Below are 27,968 nucleotides of genomic sequence, written 5' to 3'. Positions count from 1 at the left end.
CACACTCATGCACACTGTCTATGCAGCAAACTCAAGGACAAATGGGAATTACTAATTTTAATAGGGGAATCTACTGGCATTTCAAAGTTTCAGTTCTCTTCATTAAAATCACACATTGGCAGAATCAAATCAGTAAATAAAAGTTTCTCTCATTGTGGCTGAATACCACGTGGGGAAAAATGTCAATAGCAACAAAGTCCTAAGTTTGACCTTTAAGACATGCATTTCTAGCTGTTCCTCTGCAACATCCCATACATCACACCTATGCACAGTCGGACAGTATCATTAAATCATTTTTGGATTTTACTTTGATATTTTTACCAATACCAGAAGTTAAAGCATTCGTCTGATCAAAGAAAAAACCTATTTTTAAAGGCATAAAAAAGTCTCTGTGAAGTTCCCACACCTTAATCTGGTGAAGCTCATTTCTAGTGTAAATAAACTGCAGCAAAAATCAATAATTCCGCTCTAAATCATTGGTCTAAAGCCAAAGAACCTTCCCCAAACTACACCTAAATCAATATTAATATATAATCCATATTAACTGTGCTATCTGGCACTAGACAAGTCTTTTTTTTTGTAAAATGTCAGTTCACATAGATTACAGTCATTTATTAGCTTACATAATAGTACCTCACAATACGATATCACGATAATTTGCCCATGATAACAATAATATTATATCGATATTGTGTAAGAAATTTCATCCACGATACATTACGATATATGTGTCACTGAAGAAATTAAGAATTTATTGGCACTGAATCCATTTTACAGGAATTACAAAACATTATCAATCAATTTCACATGAATGACAGCCAAGTAAAACAAAGTATATACTGCACAGTGGTTCTTCTTAACAAATATATATATATATATATATATATATATATGTATACAGTATATTGTTTTCATCATTTCTTGTATGTTGCAATATAAAAAATTTAAATAAAAAATATATATTTGGCGCCAGTGTATCGATAACGTACGGCGAGACAAAAAATCGTGATGTATCGTAGTATTTATATTTTGGCACACCACTAATAATAATACCTTGGGTTGTGGCAGTTAGGTAAAGTTAAACAACTTCATATGTAGGATCCAATCCTGAACAAAACAATCCTTTAAATTAGATTTTTTTTCTCAAACTCACTCTGACTGATAGTGAATAAAGAGATACGCATCACATTTATGGTTTTCATTGTAATGAGTGCCTTGAGATGACTTGCCTTAAATGACACTATATGAATAAATGTGAATTGAATTGAATGAATGCTCGTTAGATGATAGGTCTAAAGCTAAATAAGAAAATCTTGATATTCATTTGTGTAAGAAATGTCTTTGGAGTTATTGATATCAAACTTTAGCCTTCAAATACACGTAATATACCCCAATATGTAGGCGTTGTCATTTTGGAGATTTCAGCCAATCAGGGCTACTGTTCATATATCCGGTACCATAGAGAGTCAATGATGCATATGCAGCTACAAAATCACCTCGTATTCCTACAAGGAAAACTTACCAATAATAGTCTTTCAGTCAAACCCTGAAATAACTATTTATGCATCAAGTCTAATACTAGGGGGAGGTCCGTGCCTTTGTATTAAGAATAATAATGATGCATTACAACCCCTCATTAAACCTTGGGTGCTGAACTCAAAACCAGTGTGGAACTGGTCCATGAAAGCAGCGTGCTATAAAAAACCATTAGGACAAAAGAGAGAAGACTCACTCTGTCAGTGAGTGCAATTAAAACAGTGAGAGGATGCACATACATTTATAATCATGGTGTCAATGAAACAGCAACAAAGACATAAAAGAGTGTGAGACTAATATACTTTAGTTTCTTTCTTTTCTAACTGCAAATGAATCAGTAGGAATGTGTCACAGTGAGAAAGTAATAATATTAATAGCTAGCACACTAAAGTGTACGAGCACACTATGAAGGGATGAGCAGAGTAACCCCACTTTAATCTCAGTGATACATATGTCAATATCGTCCTTCCACTGTCGTATAGAAGACATTTTAATATAATGTCACAGCAGTTCAGGTAACAGTGTCTCTCCTCAGTGAAAGCGGGAAGTTGATACCTCTTTGGTCAATCCTAATAAGAATGGAAACACTACAACATACTCGCCGTATGTGCAACTGTGCAACCGAGCATAAGATTCGAGGCTGCAGAGAACAACATAATTGTGCCTTTGTTGCCAGGTGTTATTGCTGTAGAGATTGGAAAAAGCAGTAGCACATAGACAGCTTTCACTGTTAAAATGAGAACATTTTAGATGGTAAAATAGAATCTCAGTGGTCACATTTTATCTGAACTGTTCGCTAATGTAAAATAAAATATCAGTTCGTTATAATCACGTTCTTTTCAAACTATATATAACTAATCATTAAGCAGCTGTTCTTTCACAATGACGTAAAAACAAGTAGTAAGAACTGCTAACTATAAAGGACAATTGTTGAAGGGGTTGGGGAAGATACTGAAGTACATAAGAAAAGAACATGCAAACTCCATCGTCTAGCATGAATTGTTTCAATACATTATTTATAATATTCAAATTGCAGTTTAAAGACTTTGGATCATGCACATATGAGTTTATCACTTTTACTGGCTCTAACAAACTTTTTTCATACTTTATGGCTCCTTGAATGTGACTAAAGAAAACTACAATTGTTATTTGGATTACATATTAAACATCGTCAATTTACAATTTAGTTTGGGTATGGCCATTGTGATCCAACATGATTGGATGATGTGTATGGGGTCTGACTGTGAAACAGTTTGGAAGTGTAATACTCCAAAAATGTACAGCAGTTTAACTCTAAATTTAAGGAAATGGTCTTAAAACAATGTAGTGTATGCAAAGGTGCATGCTTATCCTAGAGATATACTATATTAAATGACTTATGTTCGAATGTTTGTTTAACTTCCCTTCAATATTTTTTTTGGTTTCATATTCAAATAAACTTTAAACTGCTACTTCCTCTTCTTTGGTTGATCTACATTCAATAAAAGCAAAAGGTAAATCACAGACTAGCAGGCCTGTTAAATAACAATAACATTGTTTTTTTCTTTTTATCAGCATGCCTGCTTATTTTGAAAGCAAATGATTTGAGGTGGTTTGAGATGAGGGTTATCTGGTGTTTTCTTATTGATGTGGAGAGCATTTCTAAAACCATCGTTCCTTTGGGCTGTTCCGTCACTGCAGTGGTCACAATGTATCAAGCGTGACAGAATCATGACCAGGCAAAAGGAATTAATTGATATAAAGTTTAAAGCTGGCACAGGGGGAGTTTTTTGTGAGCCAAGAAGACCCAACTCATACACCTAAAGTTCAGTAAAACTGTATTTTCAAAACTAACTAATGGTATGACATTGAGTAATAGGAACTAAAATACTCTGCAAATGAATACTGAAATTGGCCATCTTTTGCAAAAAATAATCCCTGTAATAATAGAAGTAAAGATTCAAAGCATTTTGCCAGTCAGAGAAAATCTTCCACAGCATATTGAATAGAAATTCCTTGGCACGGAAGATAACAAATGGGCTGCAGTAGCTAGAAGTGCAGAAATCATTCTGATAAAAAGGTGTTGGAATCCAAAGTTCAGTTGGCTCTGCATTAGACAGCAGAAAGAAGGTAGATACTTCCTTATGTATTTTTTAGACAATCTTATAGACAGAAACAAAACAGTTTAAGAAATAAATAATGACAAAGCCAATCTAAAGATGGATTAACCAGATTTTAAATGTCAGACCTAATTGTTTTTAAGAGGTACGTTAACCAACATCTCATCCCGCTATTGATCCAATAAGATATCAGCACAAGACATACTTTTATTATTTATACTGTAGTTTGTGATGCTAGAAACGGCTTGATTAAGTGATATTACTCAAACTGAAAACACTATAAATATACATTAATATTGGGGATGTGACGATTCAGTCAACTATCGATACGATTCGATTCACGATACTGGATTCACGATACGATTCTCTCACGATTTATTTTACAAAATGGGACTGTACACAAATGACTGAAAAATATTGCTTTATTTTTTTGGGGAAAAAAAATAGAAAATACTGTACTATTTTCCTTTTATTTTACATTGGCAAAAGAATCCCTTGATAAACTATTCAAAACAATGCAATTTAACTAAAAATATATCTTGAATTAAATAAAAAAAAGCAATAATACAAATGAAGAAGAAGCCTATTAATTTAAATTCTGGTTCTATAGTTAACAATGCAAAACTGCATAATAGTTATTTTTCTTTTTAAAAGTACAACTGACATTGCAATATTTACATCAGATATTTGTTTGGACCAGCAGAGGGCGCTGGTAACCCAGTGGTCGGTTGGCATGCAGCTACTCTAGCAGTGAAGAAGAGATGCTATGCGCTAGCAGACAGAGCTAATAGAAAAACGTGACTTTTACAGATATTCACGTAATATTACAGATATTCTTTCGGTGCAAAAGGGGTAAGGAATCATTTATGAACATGTTTAAGAGTAGAAGGCGGCCAGAAAGAGAGTAGTAGCAGATTCCACCCACCGCCTCCGCTTCTAGACAAGGATAAATATATAGCGCCCTCTTCTGTTTAACAAAGTACTGCGATTCAATTTTTAGATAATCGATGTGAACCGTGATACCTATGAATAGATTTTTAACTGCATTACGATTAATCGTTAAATCTCTAATTAATATACACTAAAAATATACATTAATTATTCACCAATAAGTTACATCAATTTTAACCTCAAACAGAATAATATTCTACAATTGAAAATAAATTAGAAGACCCTGAAAAATAACCTTAATAAATCCAATAAAAACAAAATCATCCTGCTGGCTAAACTGGCCTAGAGCATTAAACAGCTTCACTTCTACAACCATCAAAACAATTATAGGGTGCTCAACTCTTTAAGACGTAAAATGCAACAAAAATGTCACAACATGCTGCAATAATGCTGAGGTTCACTCAATCTACGCTTGTGCTGTCGCCTAACATCCTTGATGTTCTAATCTCTATCTACTTTCTGTAAGTATCTGTGTGGGTGATCTTTTTAAAATATATCCTGTCATGGTCGGATTGTAAACATTCAAAGATCCAAAATAAAGCTCTCATTTTCAACAATTGGATCAAAGTCTTAATAATAAATACTGATATAAAGAGGTTCCTTGGGATTGTAAATTATATTGAAATACATCCTTCACTGTTATTGATTCGCTCACTAGGTCTGCTTTTTGTCAATCTCGGGCCAGCTGAACGTAAATCACATTTCCAAACCCAAGGGACTCCCTAATTCAGGAACACATCATGTAAGCCCCCAAGGCACAGACCGGGGCTCTGTGCAGTGGAAACATTACATTTCCAAATGAAAGATGAAAACATGCAGCATGCAGATAGAAATGAAGGCAATCATGATGGGCTTAGTGTTAACAAAAAAGGGCCTCATAACCCCAGTGATTGACTTCTATCCAAACCCTGTTGCCAAAGGAAAACGGCCAGCTAATGCATTACGTTTCATCACACTAACCATTTGCAGATATAATATATTACATTGCAGCATTGCAGTATAATCTGATTTTTCTATAAGCTTTGGGCAAACCAGCAATTTCCATAAGTGACAAACTTGTTTTTGTGAGATTTATTACTCACTATTAAGTGACAACACGGCATCATTTTAACAGCTTCTAAAAACGTACACATCGCTGGATGAGTCTAATGTCATCACTCTACATCTACATTAAAGTAATAACAGCAACGGGGAATGATGAATTTCATCCCTGACATTGGTTATTTGATCACAGCACATACTGTATCAGCAGAATTGATTTTTTCTTCTTAATTACCTTCATATCATTTATACTTTATGTGCCAACGTATGACAGCTAACGACACAGATATTGTATCCTCTAAAGTATGAACCTATTAGTCTCAAATTGTTATCACCACCTCCGTGCAGACCTAAACAAACCCCAACAGCAGTGATTTCCAACACGTGAGCCGCAGCCTTTGCTGATGGGCCATGAGATGTAGCCTTTAACCTTTCACAAGAGCTTAGGATGTTATTCGCTTATATCTAGGCAGAGATTTCCAAACCTTTTGGATCCAGGAGGAAATTTTTTTTAATGACCCAATCATAATCAAACAATTTACTGCCATTTCTAGCCCTAAATGCCATAGGAATGATCTATTCTTTGAAAGTTTCAACTTAAAGATTTCACATCTTTGCAGGAGAAATGAACTTAAAGGGTAGCACTAGTCTTGCATTTAACATAAAATGTCATGTTCAGTATCCATAAACTGTACATGTTAAGTATGATTGTTTTTTGGTGCATTGTTTCCCATATGCAGATTACACTTTTGTAATGATGCAACACAAAAAATAGTTAAAAAAATAAAAAAAATAAATGTCTCATTATCATTTCACCGACCTCAAAGCTACAGCTCAAGAACCCCGGACCATAGTTTGAGAACAGGTAATCTATGGGTAACTTTAACTGTTTACTGCTGTAACTTCAAAACACCGGCTCACATTTATCTTTAATAAAATAATAACTGCCACTGATTTTAGACCAAACGACTATTGTTTTTTTATTCTTAATGCGAGGAAAGTTTGAATACAGATAAACATTTCTCTCTAAAATTGTTGATAACATTCTTTGACATTTGGGTTTTGTGCATTAATGCACAAGTTTGCAGAGCTCAGGTTTTCATTGTGTCCTCCAACACTAACACCTAAACCAATCCCACAGAATTTGGTTTGTAAAAATGTGTCCTTTCAGCTTTGTGCACTACTGTAGTTTTATTCATCCAGGTTTCAAATGCACACAATCACAGTGTGTGCTTCAACCATATACTAAGACTAAACAATCTCCACCAAACATATGTTGTGATTCCTTAAAACCTGGACAATAGAGCACAAACCTTCTGTATTTATAACTAACCCTTCCTAACAGGAGAGCCAATCTGAGCATCTTTTCTGCACTGCTCCAATGTCTCTGTCTCAGTGAATATGGAGACAATATGTTCTGTTACTAAACACAGAAACCAAACCTGGCATGTCAACCAAAACATAGCAGTGTCGTATCCGACTGTGGTTTGCATCTCAGTTTTTAACTTGTGTGAAGACCTGGCTGTGTTTTCTCTCGTCATGTTGTTCCACATCATCTGAGGAAGGTGATGTATTAAAAATATATTCTTTGCTGTAAGATCTTGATTCATAAAATTGCAACAGAAATGCTGAATCCACTGAATTATGTAATCACTTTACACTGCAGCAGTTAAGTGTGTCTTACCGAGGGGAAAAAGACTGACGACCACTCAGCAATAGATCTGTCATTAAAGTGTCTCATTAAAAAGGCGCACGAGCAGTTTTTAATTGTGGGAGAAGCGCGTGTGAGGGCCATGGCGCGCACACGTCTCTGGACATATAATTTTACATGGGATTGAATGGACCTTAATTACGCACTGAGTTTGACAGTAAGCAGCACCGTGCATAAGCGGTGTGTGTGAGCCAGCATGCGCCTCCCCTCCAGGCTGCGGCAGCTACCTTTGGCCGGCATCGCTCCCGAAGGAGCTGGTGGTCCTCAGCGGGTTGGAGGGATGGACCCAGGCGGGCTCCGGCGTTTTCTGCGCCTCCGTCTTCACGTCCGGGTCGGTTTCCGAGGGTGAAGGTGTCAGCTTGGCCCCAGCCATGCCTTCTTCAACCCCCCAGCTCCACCACGAGTGTAACCGGTAGCAGATAGCGGTGCTTCTACTCCCGGGTGTTGGAGATGGAGCAGTCAGTCAGTCAGTCAGCAAGAGGAGAGCAGACCAGCATCCGCGCAAGAAGGCGGGGGGAGAGCGACTCCCTCCCCACCGCTTCACGGAGCTCCCTGGCAACATTGGAGGGAAGCATCATCCGGTGTTCGCCCGGTGATTGAGCGTTCGTCCATCCCCGGTGGACGGAGATGATGAGCGCTCCTGTGCATGTGTCAGTCAGCAAGGCGCGTCGTCACGGTGTGGACGTAGAAGCGTTCCACCAACCCATCAGGATCCCTCACGACTCACATAACCAACAGAGTCCAAAGGGAACCAAACAGGCAATGATTGGCCGCAGTCAGTGGACTGTAATTTAATTTAGGGATTGATCAGAGCGCGAGCAGAGCAAGGTTTAATCAACTTATCACTATAGCGGTGAGACGATACAGTGTCCACGAGATGAGACGATATACGATACTTATTAGGATCTCCACATTGTCTGGCTTTTGGCACAGATTAAGTGATTTACTGAATTACCTTACATTTAGGTATTGAGTGATTTATTTATTTAATTATAGCACATATACAGATGCAGATTAGAGGGCCAATTTTGATGGAGAAAATCATTTTGGGCAAATCAAGAATAAATTCGAAAATGTCGAGATTAAAGTTGTAATTTCCAAAATGAACTCAAAATACAATATCGCAATAAAAGTCGATGGTTTGCTCATAAAGTCAGAAGGCGCGTCGTCACGGTGTGAACGTAGACGCATTCCACCAATCCATCAGGATCCCTCACACTGTGAGATTTTTTGAATCGTACTCAGCTCCGACTCAAACTGTGCGACTCAAGTGCAGAGCGCGAATGTGCGCAGCTCACGATGAATGTTCTCACACTGTACGGACCGTCACTCTGACACGATCTGACTGCTCACACTGTACGGACCGTCACTCTGACACGATCTGACTGCTCACACTGTACGTTCATACACGACACGTCGGGGTCTTGTTTCCGGAAATGCAACGTACAAATTAGAAGAAGAAGAAGAACTCTGACACTCGCAAATCTCTGCAAAAAGAGCTTTAAAAAAGAAAAGACGGCAATGTGATGGACCAGGAGCTGGCTGGACAGACGTGGGCAGTACAATCTGTCAATTTTACAGCGGTCCTACGGTGTTCGCGCATGCGCAGTGTGAGAGTTTAAGGTAAGCTGGTCTGTGGCACTGCTTCAACTGTGAGATACCCTCACGAAGAGCGACTGGATTTCAAACATGTTTGATTTCCTTACGACCATACAATTGCTGATCAGGAGCTGGTCGTGAAGTGTTAATATGCTTCTCGTGACCCCATGTATACTACACGATGCACGACACACGATCTACCAGAGACTCGCACAATCCCAATATTAGACGCACAAGTCCAAAATCGGCTCAAAATGGGCCAAAAATCACACAGTGTATGTCTGCCTTTACAGTACATAACCAACAGAGTCCAAAGGAAACATCCAAAACTTCTAAAGAACCGAACAGGCAGTGACCTTTTCAATTTAATAGTAATAAAAATAAACAAAAACAATAATATAAATATATTAAGCAGATTAGGGCCAATTTTGATCACAAAAATATTTTCAATCAAGAATAAAGTCGAAATGTTGAGATTAAAGTTGGAATTTCTAGAATCAAGTCAAAATGTCGGGATTAAAATTTAAATTTCGAAAATAAACTCAGAATACAATATTGTGATAAAAGTCAAAAGTTTGCTATTAAATTCAAAACTACAGAAGCGGACCAGGGCCAATTTACCATCAACAACAACAGTCTCCTATAAAAGTGGCCTCATTATGTTTCTGTAGCTCCTCATTAGCCACAGACAGGACTGAATGCTCCAAACTCTTCCAAACTTGACTGTTTTTTCCTTCTGAACAGATTACGTTGTTCGCAATATCTCTTCAAAGTCCTTAAAGAAATTACAGCGATGTATTAATGATCTTAAAAAGGAAGAATCTGTGTTATCAAACCCAACTTTTTTTGGCCCACGTCAGCTTCCGTAGATATCCCTTCATTAGCAGACCTTCGACTTTTATCAGTATATTGTATTTTGCACTTTAATCTAGACATTTCAACTTCCTTTCTTGACATTTTGATTTTATTCTTGATTTGCCCAAACTAATTTTCTCCATCAAAATTGGCCCTAATCTGCTTCAGTATAAATAAGTCAAATTTATCCTAATCAAAATGTAAAACGTGCCACTCTGCATTTAGAATGCAACAACAGAAATTTACATTTTATTGTAGTCTAAAATTATAACCAAATCAAACCAAAAACTTATTCCTATCTCTACATAAACTTTGCATAACAACATTTTAAAAACATCAAAATAGAACAGTGGTCACTGCTCAGATTTTAGATATGCTGATGTTCTTTTTCTTTTGGCACTGACTATGTCTCCTTGGGACAGATGTAGCTAAATATATGCTGTAAATACTATTTATTTAAGTGATTTATGCAATTATTTATGGCCTATACATAGGTATTAAGAGATTTATTCAGTCACTTATATATTTGTAGTTTTTTATTTTTATTTTTTTAATTAATTTTTAAATTTGGAGTTGGTGCTCCATATACTCAAACTCCACCCCTCTATTTAACCTGTGTACACACAAGTGAGTATCATATTATTGAATGCGACTGACCTATGATCACTAACAGTAAGCACAAGTGATGAAAAATCACAAACAAATGAGCAGAAGCAGGCCCCATCAAACAGTCCAAGGACCATTAGAGCTCAGTGTGAATCGAAACACCTGCAGCTGCTCAGAGACAATAATGATACAGTGGTAATTATTGGGTAGATGTTATAATGAATAAAAACAGTTAGACAAAATGCAATCTCAAACCATAGCTGGAAAACAATCAGCTTATGTCTTTTTAATAATGTTGTGAATGTCAGGCATGACTGCAAACAGTCCATCTAAAGTGAGCCAGCCTGTTGATCATTGCTCATTTGTTAAACAAAGACGTGTGTTTGGATAGGTAGAGGATTTCAATAAAATGTGCAAACTGTGCACCAGACAAGCCTCACAGCACACATGTTCCCACTCAAGGCTGAGATGATGTGTTTGAAATGTGTTTGATTTCAAATCACTGGTTCATTTGCTCATGATTACAACTTCAATGTGAACACTGACACTAATGCGTTTAAAGTAGGGGTTGCTAACCTTTAGCATCATAAGAGCCACTTAATTACCGCCTACCAAACAAATGGGAGGTTGAAAACCACAAATCAATCACTATCGAGGGTTTTCATGAAGCATCATCAAACTGGAAGTTGCCATATTGGAGGTACTCAGCAGGTAAACAAAGCAGATTCCAAAAAGTCGAATGAAAGGAAATGGTGAATTATTGCTGTGTTTTTGGCTGTACCAATCTGTCAGACTGTGACAAACATTCAGAGTTTTATAGCTGCCACAAGTTAAACAAATTGGGGAAATTTATTCAGCCCATTTTTTGTCAGGTAAGTGAATTGTTGATAGCAGCTCTTAACTAATTTTCTAGTGTGATTATGATAATATAATTCTTATCAAGCTACTGCATGTGGCATTATTGACTTAATATAATCACATTGAAAAGCCTGCTACAGTAGCAACACCTTTCTTAAAATGTAGAGCTAAAATGTGCTGTAGTTCTCATTGTATTCCAGGTAAAAGGTTTGACCTTTATCAAAAGGATGACCCAGATTGGGTTAGGGATAAAACCAGGTAGTTGACGATATCAGGATACGCAATAGACTGAACACTCTCTGGGTCGTCCTTGATTCAACACAAGGGAACCAACTCGTATGAATCTGCACCACCAATAAACCGTAACTTTTCTAAATATGGTGCACTTTCCTGCGGACCAAGTCCTTCTCTGTATACCTTTGCATCTATAACTCATTTTGAGGAGCTTTTCTGTGGTTTCAGACATTTATCCATCACAGTGTTTACCTTCGAGTGCCTCTATTACCCGCCTCTATTACCTGCGCCATCAGGATGATGTTTCAAAGGCCTTATTTCAGAGTTATTACTCTTAGACAGGGCCGATCCCTGACCCTGTTTGAAGCCTACCGGAAACTCGAGATTAGCTACCTTGTAGTTTGGAAGCATATGTTGTGTTGCAACCAGACAAAGCTTTATTATGGCTGACGTGAAAAGCTTGTCATTCTGTGCAGTTTTGACGGTTATAAGTTAAATCTACCCGGAGCTTGAGTTAAGCTGAAACGTGTGATTAGCTACACAGGCGGAATCACGGTTATCCCTAAAGCTGCTAAGCTAACCTTTGACTGCTGTGTTTAACATAATTCTGGCTCTTTTTTTTTTTTTTCCCTTTGTCTGCACATGTGTCGAAGGTTAACACTACAAGAAGTGCAATCTTTTAACAGCAATGCATATTTTATTATTGCAATTAAATAAATGTATTTATTTCATTGCATAATTGTGACCATCACCAGCCCTCCCTAGGGAAGGGTAAGAAATACTTTATTAAAGGGAGGATGTAAAAAATTCTGGCTCTGATCAGATTATTTGGTTGCCTCTTTGAACCGTTTGCGTAACGGACACCGCAGCATCACTTGCGCTTGTTTGCTGTGCACATTTTTCTGCTTTTTCTTATGTTTTGATGTAATTTTTGACTGAACCTCTGCCAACCGCTCTTATTGTGAAAAGCTGCTTTCGGCACTTATTCACAACACTGCGTGTGGTTCACTGGTTGTCACTGTGTCAACAATAAACACTAATCCCACAAGTTCACACAAGCACACTCATTAAAAAGGTTTTAAAACAATAAGGGCTGGATTCACAAAGATCTGAAATAAAGGGTGGTAATTCAGTTGCTTCTCTAAATCCTTTAGTAATGCAGTTTCCTCACCTGCTGCGCGGAATTCACTAAGATTGCAGCAATCATTAGTGCACGAGCGGAACTGGTGCAGAACCACTCGGGACGACTTCTCCCATAGAGCCATACAAAATAAATATAACATCACTCATGGCACTCAATTAAGATTTACTCATGTTCCACTGTAAATATGGAGGTTTTATCTTTACTCAGCAGTCTTCTTGTAGTGTAAACAACAAAATATTATATTGGCACAAGTGGTTCTGGAGTCATAAGTTGAAGACTTGAAGAGTGCCATTTATTCCTTGTTTCCCCAGCCCTAACACACATCCTGAACTCCATTTACTAATGCATTTAGGAAACGTATAACACACACGGTATTTAGCAGATAGCATTTAGCACTTCATCTCTAGGAAACACATTACAGCATTAGCTAACATAAATCCTGGGATCAGAGATTTATTGAGGAACAAATGCATGCTTTTACAGGTAATGGATAAAAAACAAATACAAAAACTTTATTCATCCTCTCACCTGGTTATTCCTGTTATTCCTAACACAAACTATTTTGTGTTACTTGTAACGCAGTAAAACTCAAAGCTTTAGTACTATAGTAACATACAATTGTCTGCAAGTAGATGATTTTGCTTTACGAGTAAACCGAAATTGAGAACATGCACTCCAAATTGTTGATATCACCAATTTTAAATTTATGTTAAAACGACTTTCCATACTCCACTTAATGTAAAAATAATGTGGCTATAAAAGCACCGTGTGTGCCCTTGGATCCTACCACCAAATCAGTTGAGATTGTTTTTCATCCATTTTTTATTACATAGTTTATAGTAACAATTGGTGTGCTAACGTGCACATCAATCAATGTAACTAGGCCAATTGAAATGTAGATTATATGTATTTAAAAGTCAATTTATGGATTTTCTTTCAAATTGACAATAAAGGGGGAATCCATTCCTTTACAGCTGACAGCCTTTTTTATTTGAGTGTTTGCAGATTGGATTACTTTTAAGTTCAAAATGTTAAGGAATGTGTAAATGCAGGTTCACCATGTGCAGGTAATGTAATAAGGGTTATTTCCAACTAAGGAATTGGTGTTATGTTAGATTACTTTAAAGTGTCCTGAACATTGGATGAGTGGGGAAAAGTCAGAAAGCAGGAGTGTGACTGAACAGCATTAAAGTTTACATCAGCTGAAATTAAATGAGTATATAACCATAAATGTACTCGTGATAACCACTTCCTCCACCAATGGGAGTAAAAAAAAAAAAAAAAAGGAAAAACCATTATGGACAAAATGCATTATACAACTGTTAGTACTGTAATGCATTTACAAAAAATATGCTGATAAAAGAAGAATATGATATTATTTAATCATGTGATGAGGAGCACTCTAGAGGAGACAGTATCTGCAGTGCTGAGTGCTAGTGGTGCTTTTACAGCTCACAGTATAAAAAGCAGAGAAAGGGAGAGAGTGGGCAGAGAAAAAACACAAAACTTTGCTGGTAGAAGGCTGGGAGACGGATGCAAATAGGTTAATAATGAAAAAAAAAAAAGGGAGGGATTTGAGCATAGGGACACTGTGTGGTGAAGTGGGAAACTGCAGATTGTGGTGATAAGGAAGGAACAGCCAAAGTACGAACGCCTGAGCATGAGAAAAGGACAGGAGCTGACGCAGAGTGGAGTGGATACATTTTTAGATCAGTTGACACAGATTGCAGGAAAGCCCCGACTTTCATCATCTTTGAAGATGAACTGATGTGACCAACCTGTCTCAGGCCATACACCCACTTTAAATGACTGGAGCTGTTAAAAAATGGTTGAGAAAAACACACCTCACCATAAACTAAAGATAAAGGACATTTGCGAACCATCATGTTTGCATTTTAAAACTCATCAACTACATAATTATGCTTAACCACAGTTAGATGAATTGCTGAGTGTGCCCTTCCCTCAAACAAGCCACACAACAGAACTCACTCACACATGCTGTCCCATAGGAGAAAAAGGCAAAAGTGGTGCATAATGTGCAGCTATTTATCTATATTTTAAATTTATTTTTCTTGTGTGTATTATTCTGTTTTATAATGTGCTGCACTGTAATTATTATTCTGTTATTATTGTAAAGTGTCCTTGGGTGGCCTGAAAGGCGCTTTTAAATAAAAATACATACGAAGAAATGTGCCTGTGTGGCATTTTGCATCAGCAAATTTAACATAGTATTATCGAGTTAAAAAACATCCAATTCATATCATATACAGTATTGCCATTTTGAGAAAAAATGTTGAGATATGAATTTTGGTCCATATCACCCAGCCCTAATCAATATGTACTTTTCCAATAATTGTTTTTTTTAAAATAGTAAGTTACACGGAATACTATAGAAGTATATTTAAATGGATTAAGTGATATTTTAAAAGCACTACAGCGCTTGAGCTGATTTAGTTTATTATGTAGTAAAGTGCATATAATATATTCTTTAGAACAATCCTTTTTGTTAATTGTGCTGGATGCTGTAACTTTGTCACTTCACCATGCATTTCTAACGGAACAGTTCACAGATGTCCTCTGCTGGTTGACTGAAAGGTAAAAAGGTACATTTATCTCCTGTTTGAACGTAACTGTGAAGTTTTACAAATTCATTGTAAATTCATCAGTGGTTGTGGTGAGAAAAGAAGAAATGCTGTGAAAAAGTGCAATCCCTATAAACGTAATCGTTATCGAATTGTGAGGCACCTTAAGATTCCCACACCTACTTTTTAAATGACTATCAATAAATCTTTCTAAAAATTGGAGTACTGTACGCGACAGTTTGTATCATCCAAAATAAAAGTGCGTCATCATTTTAACAAATGTAAACATATTGCTTCATTATGTTGAGGCTGTTTTTAAATAGTGGGTAAATGATTTTCTTTATCCATTCACTAGCTTTGACAATAATAGTAAAAATATAACAATGCTGAAGCAATGCTATTTCTGGGGTGCCAAAAACTGATGACATAAGCAAGTTTTTGTGCTTGGAATCTGTGACAAAACAGATGGATTCAACAACGTCTGCATTTATGTCAATTTATGTTAAGTCTATACTAGGAATAGCGTGTTAATAGAAATACCAAGCTGTCTGACTGAATAACTGTTAGATAATTTGTAGGGAGCACAAGGGCCACACGGAGACTCTCTCGGTGTATGTGTGTGTTTATCAAGGAAATCAAAGGGTAAAAATAAAGGACAACATGTATCTGTCAGTAATGTGGTTAGCCACATCACAGCCACCAGTCAAACGTCTGCATTGCTGCCACGTTTAATCGTAATATTTATATCATGAAGAAAATTATCACACTTGACTTGTTAGTTGTTTACCATGAACAAAATAAATGATCGTGTTTAGTAAATATTAGGTCACGTACATTCAAAGCAGAACAGTAACAAACTGGTGGGAAAAAAAGGCTAAATTTCCTCTGTACAATGTTTTCCTTTAAAACTTTAGTTCATTGTTGATTTTTTTAGTTCATAGAATGTTAAGATTTTTAGGATGTTTCACTTTTTTGTACTAAGTTATAGGTTTTACAGCTCATTACTTCAGATTAATTTAGCATTACAAATGCAAATTATAACTATTTTCCAGAGTTTTTTTTTTTTGTGTATATCTGTGTGTTATGAGCTATTTTTATTTTATATATTTATAAATATGTCTATTTTTGGAGCTGTTTTAGTACATTTTCCAGTTATTTTTTATTTATTTGTAATTGTCTTGTTTTATTAAGTGAATTTGTGTATTTCTTGATGTGCTTAAGCAATTTAATTGTCATTTTTGGAGTTGTGTGTTTTTTTGCTGTTGTGTTGTGTGTTTTTATATGTGTTTTGTCTGAGTTTGTCTGATGTTATGCATGTACTTTGGGGGCTGCATACTATTAAGCCAAGGGCTGCCAGTTTCCGATGTCTGTTGTACATAATTAGGACTGATTTCTTTATTATTGTACAATGATGATTTATGCTATTGCATGCACTAATGGGACACTGAAACTAGTAAACACCTGCTGAGTGACCAGGCCTCCTCGCTAAACCTTAATCAGTCAGAGCTGCGACTTTCGTGCTGCAGATGGGCTGCAAGAACTGTTATAAGGCTTCTGCTGTCAAAACCTATTAGAGCAATGAGCTGGCGCTGCTGTGGGCAAGCTGTCTGCATGTGAGCAGAGAAGTCAGACAGGAGGAGCGAGTATAGCTGATGCCAATGGCAGAATCCCACACAGGAATGTATGCACGCACACGAGCACATGGGATGGATGGTGTTTTAGACTCTCACCGGGTGCTGTTGTTCTTGCTAGAGGAAAATGTGTTGTGTGAGAAATATTGATTACTCATTTAATACTACATAAACATTCATACTCTTTGTGTTTCAAAGCAAAAAACTACACGGCGTAATTAGGGCTGCACGATTATGGCCAAAATGATAGTCACGATTATTTCCATCAATATTGTAATCACGATTATAATCCCAATTATCAGGAAAAAAATCTGTGTTTTTATTGCACTATACTTTTAAACAATGTGCACAGTTTACAGGGCAAAATTAAGCTTTAAAATTTAATTATAATAAAATAAATATATAAATTGTACCAAAGGCTAACTGAATAAATAAACTATTACAGAGTGCAGAGCCCATATTTTACATGTAAATATTGCAGACGATCAGGTTAATTTAATCGAGGCAACTAAAATCGTGATCACGATGAAAAATGCAAATCTTTATGAAGTCTCTAGAGCCCAAAATAAAATTAAATAAAATTCTCTTTTTTAACATAAGAACAAATATGAATGAATAAATTATAACGACAAATCTACTGCCCTTAAAGTTTTAATCCACCCTCACCCTGCATACAATGACCTATTCTTTTTGAAAATAATTTTTATTCGGCCACATTTAATGATGAGGAAGCTCTGTTCTAGTTCATGAATAAAACAGTTGCTACCAGAGTGATGCAATAGCAAAGGACTCATGGCATGGTTGTCCCTATTCTAGTAAATGGGCCAATCCCAGTGTGTTTACATAACTTCAGGGTGATGTGCACGGCCATGTTGATTCTTATTCCATACACTGCTCATCAGAATCAACATAGAAGCTGATCAACTTACCAATAGCTGTGTTTCCATTACCCTTGGAAATGCGCAAAATCTAAATAGCACAATAAAAACTGGCAATGGAAGCACCAGAATTTATAGCGCAATTTACAACAAAGTCATCTCAATGCGTTTATCAAAATATAAAATGTACAATAAGAAAGAAAAAATCCAATAAGATCCACATGAACAATATACCGTAGTTTTTATGCTTTCTTGAGGAGGCTTTTCAGACATTTCGATATTGAAATGTATCAAAAAAGCACGATAGAAACAGCCTGACCACTTCTCTCTAAGAAAACATGGCGCGGTACATGTAGAGAGAAGAGGAAAGTGAGACATTTTTTAGGATAAACAGAGGTATAAGGAGGTTTTGAGTCCATTTTCATGCAGCAAAGTCTCGCGGGATGAGATTTCACTGGATTTACAAGGCCCAAAACAACCTTCAATGGAAAAATTATACTTTGTCAAAACTTAAAAAATGTCGCTCTTATTTTGAGTCGAGTAAATTAACACTAGTGGAAAGTCCTGAAGGTTAATTTAGTCATTCCCGAATCCCAAAACCATTTTTGTTGCATCCTTTGAATGATGAAACATTTTCATGACCCCACATTCCAACAAAATCTGTCAAAAATGTCACTAGAATAAATTAAATATGTAGAAATAAAAGCTTCAACAAATGCTCAGGGAAAGCTCAGACCTCAAACCACACCACACAACATTAAATAACTATGCCTTCATAACCGATATACAGAGGGATGTTTTTTTTTTTTTTTCCTTAATTTTTGTCACAAATATTTCAGATTAAACAGATTATAACCAAATGATAATCAAAGTAAACACAGATTGCAGTTTTTGAAATAACTGTGGATGAATTCTGGCTGAATTCAGTTGATTTATTACAACCATGATTGAATATTAACTTCATGTAATTAAATCTTCATCTCCTGACAAAGGAAAAATATTTTAAACTAATTCACGTAATCTAATCAGGATATTTATTGTCATAAAACAGATGAACCATAAAGGTTATATGAGAGACCATACAGGTATTTCAAAAGGCTGAAGCTGAGCGTCTGTTCCAAAATAACTGCTCTAATTCCACAGCCATTGAACCAAAGGTACTCTATATTGATTAGGACACATTTACCCGATTGGCTTAGCGTAAATAGAATCTGATGAGCAAACAAGCCCAACATACCAGAGATGAGCTGAGTCACTCTGATGTACAAACAGTATTTTATCAGATATAATTAAAGCAAAACTCCATAAAATGGTTTATATTTTCAATAAAAATTATAAAATAATGGTGCATTGTCAAATGGAAACCTAAAAGCTGTGCTGTCCATCCCATAACACCCCGACTGAAACCCTTTGTTCCACAGAGACAAATGATGTTTCCTTCATTACAGCTGCTTATTAATGTCTGTCAAATCAGCTCCTCCGATGCTAATGAAGTTGGCAAGACAAAGCACAGGAGCTAAACGGCTAATTTAATTTGGAACTAAACCCTGGGTTCTTGCTGACCTGCCACTAGGAGGGAAAATTAGAACATGCCTAGATTATGGGCGGGGCTCCTGGAGCAGTTAAGACATGTCCGCCCAGTCTATCGTATAAAATCTCCAAAGAACAATCTATGCTACACTAACTAGCTACTCAATAAATCTCTCTATTCTCTAAATCCAACCAACTCACTGCAGAGTCGACAGGTCCTATTTTTTATAAGAGGGGCGGGGCTAACAGTGTCGTTAGAAGCCACAAAAACATCAGCTTTCTCAGCCGATAGCAAAATTTGATTGTAATAGCCAGGTTTCAACCAACAGAAGGCAGTCACTCCTACATTTTTACAACAAAATAGTTTTATACATAAACATGACAAACACTGTCATTATCTGTTATTAGCATGAATAAGGTGTCAAGAAAGCTGTCATTAAGCTGTCATTCGCTAAATTATGACATCATTCACTAAATTATGATACCTTTGGAGCTATGTTGGCATTTTTTGGGTTAGGAGGAAGGATCTAGGGGGGTCAGGTAGGATTAGGTTTGGGTATCAAACGACACATTCATGACACCTTATTCATGCTAATGACAGGTGTCATATAATAATGACAGCGTAATGTCAGCCTTTAGGTGTTACCAATAACTTTGACTAAAACGTTAACATTGTGACTAGGATCAATCAATAACACTAGAAAAAACCCAAATACATTTGTTTTTAGCAGAAAAAAGTACTTTGTAAATGGAATTTAAGCAGAAGATTAAACATCTGTGGGGAGACACTTAGATTGAAGAATGTTATCCCACTACTGCCTGTGTTTTTATTATTTGTATTCGGAGTCTGTACTCAGTCTCTCACGTTCCAAATAACTCAGTTCGGAAACTAATTGAAAAAAAAAAAAAAAAAAAAGGGTTTTAGTGGTTGTAAACTTCCACTAATTCCTGCTTGGAGCTTTGGAGAATCATTCTGAGCTTTACACAATTGCCTCAGCTCACTTTCATTTTCACTGTTTACAAGTGTGGAGCTTAGTGGTGTGGAAATCCTTTTAGACATAAACCAAGCATGTAATGTAAAAAATAAATAAATAAATCAAATCAAGAGTGCAAACAATGTGTCCACTCTACTGTCACCACAGAAACCTCTCTGTAACCCACAGCAGATCAGAGACAAGCAGTTGCCATGCTGCTGTTACTGATGATGATGATGATGATGAGAGCTTGTCTGGCAGGGCCATGAGTGGCTTCCGCCCACTCGGTGCTCATAGTGATGACTAAAGCCACCAGTGGTCTTAATTGCAAGTTTGTCCACTGGATGGAAAACGATTATGTTACCTGTAACAAAATGGATCCCTCGAAGCACGTGCAAAATCATCAAAAAGGAACCAGAGGGAAAACATTTATTACAACTGGCGTTACAACCAATTAAAAGGAAAATGCAGTCCAGTATATCCACATACCCCCTACAGATCTTCAAACTCTTTGTTTCCTTTCTATTATTCCCTTCTGCCCCTAATGCCCTCCTTTATTTATGTCTTTGTTTCCAATCTCAACTGCCCGCTAATTTCACTGGAAATCATTGAGGCATCAAATCCCATGAGCCACCTCTGCTGCACAGACTGTAAACAAACAGCTGCTGTCTTTTTTAGAGCTGGACTAGTTTCACTGTTATTGAACTGGAAAAACTACAAAATATATATGCGATTGTGATTTATATACTTAGCTTTAATTTCCTCAGCCACTCTTTATAAGGTTTACCCTAAATTGCAATATTTTAATACTTGAATATGCTAAAAGAAATGTAATTATTATTTTTTAATTCTTTACAGCAGTGTTTCCCAAACTTTACAGTCTTGTACCCCTTCAGACATTTACCTGAAGCCATGTACCCCCTACTCCTGCACACTAGAAATACAAAATAATGTAACATCATATACATTGTATCCCACAGTGAAATTTGTCTGAATTTTACCTATCCTGTTGAGGAATAGTATATCATAATAATAATAAAAAAAATTTGTTTAATAAATTATTTAATTAATTTGCCAACTGGCATTTTCAGTGAGAAACAATCACTCTTTTCATTTGAAAAAATATATTTACCAAACATTTGTTGATTATAACAGTAACACAACATATCCATCACCCTAAAACTGTAAAATACAGCTCGCTACAACTTTACTGAGAAGGGCGAGGTTGAGAGGATGCACAGAGTCTTAAATCATTTTCCAGGCAATTTCAAAAATCGCTGTAAAGTTTTTACGCTTTCATGAGGACTTTTCGATATAGTAATGTGTCGCAAAAGCACAATGGAAACATTTTTTCCGCAAATACACGTCACAAATCGTGACGTGCCTGGTCACATGACCACTTCTCTCCGAGAAAACATGGTGTAGTACAGGGGTATCAAACTCCAGTCCTCGAGGGCCGGATTCCTCAGACTTTTAGATGTGTCCCTGCTCCATCACACCTGAATCAAATGAATGGCTCATTATCACGCTCCTGCAGAGCTTGATGACAACACATTGGTTTGAACCAGCTGTGTTGGAACAGGGACACATTTAAAAGCCTGAGGAATCTGGCCCTCAAGGACTGGAGTTTGACACCCGTGGTGTAGTACGTGTAAACAGAAGAGGAGACCAGGACATTTCTTAGCATTATACTAAAAATGATTACTGCCACATTAGAAATGAAACAACAAAGGAATACGGAGTGTTATAAGGACGTTCTGAGCGTCCATCTTCCTGCAGCAAAGTCTGGCAGGATGAGATTTCACAAGAGTTACAAGGCAACTGCCAAAATAACCTTTAATAGAAACACGTTCAAAGCGCAATTATACTTTGTCGACATTTAGAAATATCGCTTTTACTTTTCAAAAATCTGTAATAGAAACCCAGCAATGGTCTTGACAGCACATTTGGCTAGCGCAAAGCAACGTTGCTCTCGTCATATTGGGGCTTTTTTGATAAGATTTTTTTTTGTCACCACTAGAGGGTAGTCTAACAGAGGCCAATGAGTAATTTGTGGCTATGAATGGAGGCTCCTGACTGCTGCTCTATTCATATTGTAGTTTCCATTTTTGTCATGCTTTTTCTTCATATTTATTCACATACCCCCTATGACAATAGCTGTGTGTGAGCGATGTAATGAACTGTTCCTTGACAGGTGATACTGCGTCGGTGCTAAGGCTGGAGCAAAGTGCTTCTACTTGAGTTGTGAGGAGGCGTAAAGACTTGAATTAGCGGCCGTTTGTCACTTGACATGTGGACACGGCTCCCCTCAGCCTCCTACATTGACAAGAAGACACCCAGGAAGGAAAGATAGATGAAACTAATTTGCTCACTCGCATGTTTTCCAGTCTCTGTTGGCCTTTAGACAGGTTCTCTGCTTTGTTTACTCTGAATTTTTAGATTCCCTCTTCTCCCTTATTTGACAAAATGAACAGGTGCAGATGCACTCCATTGTCACACTCTCACACAAGCACACAGTCGCTCACAGCACACATGCACTGCACATTCATGCAAAAACTGAAAGAAAAAAAAAAAAACATGTCAAAATTTCTCCTCGGATCAACAACTAGTGCGATTGCTCCTCTTCAGCAGCACCCACACAGCCAGAGGTGTCATTACAGTCCCTGAAGAAACACACCCCCACACACACAACCTAAAATCTTAGGCCTGACTGGCACCTATAGATAAACACTTTTGTCAGGTTACAAATGAACATAATAGTATTTAAGCCAGTGTAGGCTTCATAGATCAATAAAACACTGAGTATTTGCTCGGGAAATAAAAGGTGTAAAAAGGTTGAAATTGTTGCTTGATAGTTTGTTTTGATCTCTATCGTAACACACTGTTTGTTGACATTCGGAAAGGTGATTGAGCCGATATACTGGGAACAAACTAGAACAAAAATGGTGTCAAGTGAACCTTTTTCCTCCTCGTCTGACCAAGAAACAGAAAATCACGGTAAGAATGAAATAAACACTTCAATGCATCTGTCTACAGCAGTGGTTCCCAAACCTTTTCTGCTGTGCCCCTCCTTTGAACATGACAAACTTTCAGGGCATCCCTATTGCAACTAAATGTAAAAAAAAAAAATTTTAATTTTGACTATTCTTCATCAAAAATAATTAAATTTGTCATCACATATTTTAGAACAGTAATAAAGCACTTTATCATCAAAATGCAAAGAAACAGCAAGGCCATTCTAGATGCTAAGTTGGTGATGCTACTATTAAGTTAATTCAAGTACAGCATTTCTGCAAAATAAAAAAAAACAATACATGCAACCTGTTATGCTTTATGGTTATTTAAAACATTTTTGTTATGTCTTCTTTTAAAATTATATAAAATAAATTACCTGTTATTTCAGCCACTGCTTGTGTGTGTTTGTTTATTTATTTACAGAATAAAATAAAACAGGTTTCCAGCAACCCATCCCACTCCAACCACTCCTCCATACATTCATACCACAATAACAACCACAATCATCCACACATTCACAGTGTTGTGACAGGAAAGTGAAATAGAAATAAAAAAGGAGCACAAAGCAAGCAAAAAATGTAACATAGCAGAATGAAAAAAAATAATAAAACAAGACAATTACCAAAACACTTAACAAATGGCACACCTTTAAGAAAGTACACCTAACAACTATATATGTAACTCAAGTAAGCAGACATTTTATTTCTTTTCATGTTATTCTGTTGTTCATTGTTTCTAGCATATACTGATGATGAACTCTATTCTTAAAGTGTTTTATACATAAATCTGATATCGATTAAGCTTTAAAAATAGACATTTTACCCAGCTGGATAATCAGATTCAAAAAGTGTGTACATTTACCTTCAAAAACACAAAATATTCTGTGGTGTGATTTGCAAAACAATATCCATAGACCGTAACCATGACTGTACACTGAGCCAAAACTCAGCCACATGTGGACAAAATTAAAAGAAATGCATCAGCCACTGCTTGTTACAGAAAAACTTAACATTGACACTAAAACATTTTGCAAATATCATATCACGAGTCACTGTCAATCTTTACTTCATGGTACACCAGTTAAGTCAACTAATCATCAGCATGCATGGCTTTGCTGTACACCCCCCAGCTAAAAAATAAAAAGTGCGATGAAATTCTGTCCATCGCCGGGAAAGTTTGTGTAGAGCCCTGAACCACTTGTCTACAGACTCCATATCCCACAATGCAGTGTGTGAAACTTTTTTGAAAATGTCAGAGTGTTTATAGTGGAAATGAAAATAAACTTTCAAGCTGCAAATTTGACCTTTTACATCTTTTTCTCGAGCAAAAAATCTTTCATTTATTGATTTATGAGGCCTATACTATGTCTTTATTGGACATAAAAAATATTTACCAAGCAGCTTTAATGTTATTGATGTTATTGTGAATAACTGTACATTTTCCTACTTACAATTTGCCAAATAACTTTTCAATACATAACATTTGAAAGTAGCCTATACGTTCAGTATTCCAAGCTTTTAAGAATGGAAGTAAACTTTTGCTTTTTGTAATCCTTGCTGTGATATACTGTGTGTATATATATACTGTATATATACATATATAGCCACTGACTAATTACATCAGTTTCAATTCAAGTGATGACTAATTAATCCATCCCAATAATCCATAAACTGCCCTAAATATGTATTTATTGCATTTTAAGAGTTGTTTGGTTTGTTGTCCGACCAAACTAACACATATAGATCCACGTTGAAATAATTGCATTGATGCACATGACTATGGAGTGTATATGTTTCTATAGCAACAAGCAGTAGCCTTTTTTTAAACAAAATTGCCATCAGTAAAACAGTCACATGCAACCTAAACCAGCATACATGTGGTATAGCATCTTACGAGATAAACCTGATCTTTATGTATATACCGACTTTATTTACTTTAATTTGTTCTGTAGTGTAATCTATGTTGTAAACATGTGTTGCGTTATATCTCTTTGGCTCACACCGTTTATTATGTTGTGTCAACACCAAGAGATCAAACCAAGATCAAAATGACAAAGCAACGCGTGCCAAAAAAATCTCTGAATTCTTTATGAGAGCAAACAAACAAGTCTGTGTTGTTCAAACACAAGCCTTGCTGCGCTGATAGCTGTGTGTGTGTGTGTGTGTGTGTGTGTGTGTGTGTGTGTGTGTGTGTGGACACAGGCATTGAGATAAAGGACACCAACATGATTTACAGCAGGAGAGACTGGAAACACTGGTTGAGCCAGAACAAATAAAGACAGCAGAGAGAGATGGAGATACAACACCAAAAATTAGAATTTTAAATATATAAATATATTAATTCCCTTTGCCTTTTTCTTGCGATATTGACTTGTTGATTGACGTATCAAAAAATAAATAAATAAATGAATGTAGAAAACGTGTTATTGATTTTCCGTTAACCTTCGCTGATGCATGCTGATTGGATCATAAATCTCATACCAATTAAAAACAGCAGCATAAAAAGAAGTTCCAGCTGGAAACCATCAGCCTGCAACCCAGAGATAAACACGTGTACTATGTTGTCTGTCAGCAAATTTTGACTTAGTTTTAGTGCAAATCTATTCATCAAGACTATTTCATTCACTTATAGTGTAGTTCTAGTCAACTAAATGACATTAAGAATTTAGTCGACGAAATCTGTAGCAGATATAGTCATCCATCCATCATCTTCCTTTTATTCGTTGCCAGGCCGCGGGGGAAGCATCCCTAGCAGGGAGGCCCAGACTTCCCCTTCCCCAACCACTTCTCTCAGCTCCTCCGGGGGGATCCCGATGCGTTCCCAGGCCAGCCGAGAGACATAGTCCCTCAAGTGTGTCCTGGGTCTTCCTCGAGGTCACCTTCCGGAGGGACGTGCCCTGAACGCCTCACAAGGGAAGCATCCGGGTGGAATCTTAATGAGGTGCCCAAGCCACCTCATATGGCTCTTCTCAACGTGGAGGAGCAGCGGCTCTACCAACTTCTCACCCTATCTCTAAGAGAGAGCCAAGCCACCCTACGGAGGAAACCCGCGATCTTGTTCTTTTGGTCATGACCCAAAGCTCATGACCATAGGTGAGGGTAGGAACGTAGATCGACTTGTAAATCGAGAGCTTCACCTTTCGGTTCAGCTCCCTCTTCACCACGACGGATCAGTGCAGATGCCGCACCAATCCGCCTGTCAATCTCTCACTCCGTCCTTACTTGTGAACAAGACCCCAAGGTACTTGAACTCCTCCACTTGGGGCAGGATCTCATCCCTAACACGGAGAAAGCACTTCACCTTTTTCCGGTTGAGCTATAATCAACTAAACTATAAGGAATAAGAGTTTTTGAATTTTTTAAAGCTTCAATTACCATTTTTCAAACTAATATGGAATGGTATTAAGGCTTGTCCCGCCTTCCACGTAAGAAAAGTAGTATTGATTGGACACCTTCCAACAAAGAAATTTAGTTCTGATTGGATTTCTTCCCATGTGAACCATATAGTTTAGTTTTTGTTAGTCAACAAAAACATCAATAATCTTTGATATAGTTTTGTCTAATTTACCTCACGTGGAACTGTCTTACACTGCATCATTTGCTAAATATCCTTCAAACAAACAGTGTAAAACCCACCTTGCCACATTCTGGGGATATTTAGGCAGCACCACTCTATCATTCTAGTAAGACTTAATTAAAGCTACAAAGCTAACAGGCAGTTTGCCTAGTTTCAGCATGATCAATAACACTCTTGGACACAAACACAATCAGACGATTTGCGAATGAAGCAATAATTTAACTATTTTGCCCTCAGCAAAGGCTAAAAAATGGCTGTTTGAATTTATTTCACCTTTCAATCTTAGCTAATCCATATGTCTGTTTATGTTTTTCCAGTGGAAGGCGGAGGAAATGCAGCACCCGTCGGAATGATCCTCATCAGCAATGATGTGATGATCAAAAAGCTGCTTTTCTGCTGTAATTGATCAATTTGCTGTTGTGTGATGTGCAGCTACATTCATTTCAACACTCTTTGTCATTCTTGCATACTGACATAAGAAACAAATAACTGAATACAAACAATAACATTTGGCTGATCTACAAATTTAGGAAAAAGGTCAATTCCAGCTGGCCAGGTTTCATAAGAACCTAGACAGGAGTAAAAAATGTGAGCAAAGCAGAACAATAGATGAGCAACTGAAGTGCAATGTACACACACATGTTGTGAATTATTAGATTATTTGGTTAAAGGATAAATTATAATAACCAGATTGCTTGCTAAATCTTAACATAGAAGAAATTACATTATCTTTTATTTTATCTCACAGTAGGGAAATTCATACACTACAGCAGCCAAAGACACAAAGAGCAAGCAAACAAGAAGGCTAAATATAAATACAGGAAGGAAAAATTAAGAATAAAAATAAAAAATAAAATCTACAAAAAAAATGAAATAAATGATAGTTATTGGTCAAGATAACCGTACTGAAAAAATATATATAAATAAATGGTAAGTGGTTACATGGAAATGTTCAAGTTCCTGGATTTATTTAATGTAAGTGAACATTGATTAAGATCATATGCTGAAATGTAAAAGTAAGCTTTTATTTTGGAAAGGTTTCAGGAAATGGTTGTTAATATTCCGGGACAAGAAGCGACATACTGTACCCGTTTTTTGTTTTGTTTTTTCATGCTTCTTCTGTTACTGTAATTGTGACAAGTAGTGAG

The 27,968-nt window shown here is 36.7% G+C and overlaps 1 protein-coding gene across 27 annotated transcripts in view; it reads right to left on the bottom strand.

Annotated features, from left to right (window-relative positions):
- kcnt1b (potassium sodium-activated channel subfamily T member 1b) overlaps nucleotides 1-27,968 on the bottom strand; it is a 92,335-nt gene that overhangs the window by 51,492 nt on the left and 12,875 nt on the right. For 2 of the 27 annotated variants that reach the window (XM_028456847.1, XM_028456852.1), the window contains exon 1: nucleotides 7,566-8,003. The exons of the other annotated variants lie outside the window; for them this stretch is intronic. In XM_028456847.1, coding sequence (XP_028312648.1) covers nucleotides 7,566-7,711 — 146 coding nt within the window. In that variant the 5' untranslated portion in view covers nucleotides 7,712-8,003. Of the gene's footprint in view, nucleotides 1-7,565; nucleotides 8,004-27,968 lie in introns of those variants that run through there. 27 annotated transcript variants of the gene reach the window in all.

Source organism: Gouania willdenowi, chromosome 9 (assembly GCF_900634775.1).
Source record: "Gouania willdenowi chromosome 9, fGouWil2.1, whole genome shotgun sequence".
Classification (NCBI taxonomy): Eukaryota; Metazoa; Chordata; class Actinopteri; order Blenniiformes; family Gobiesocidae; genus Gouania; species Gouania willdenowi.
Note: the sequence above shows the minus strand (reverse complement) of the source record. Positions and strands in the feature narration are given on the sequence as shown.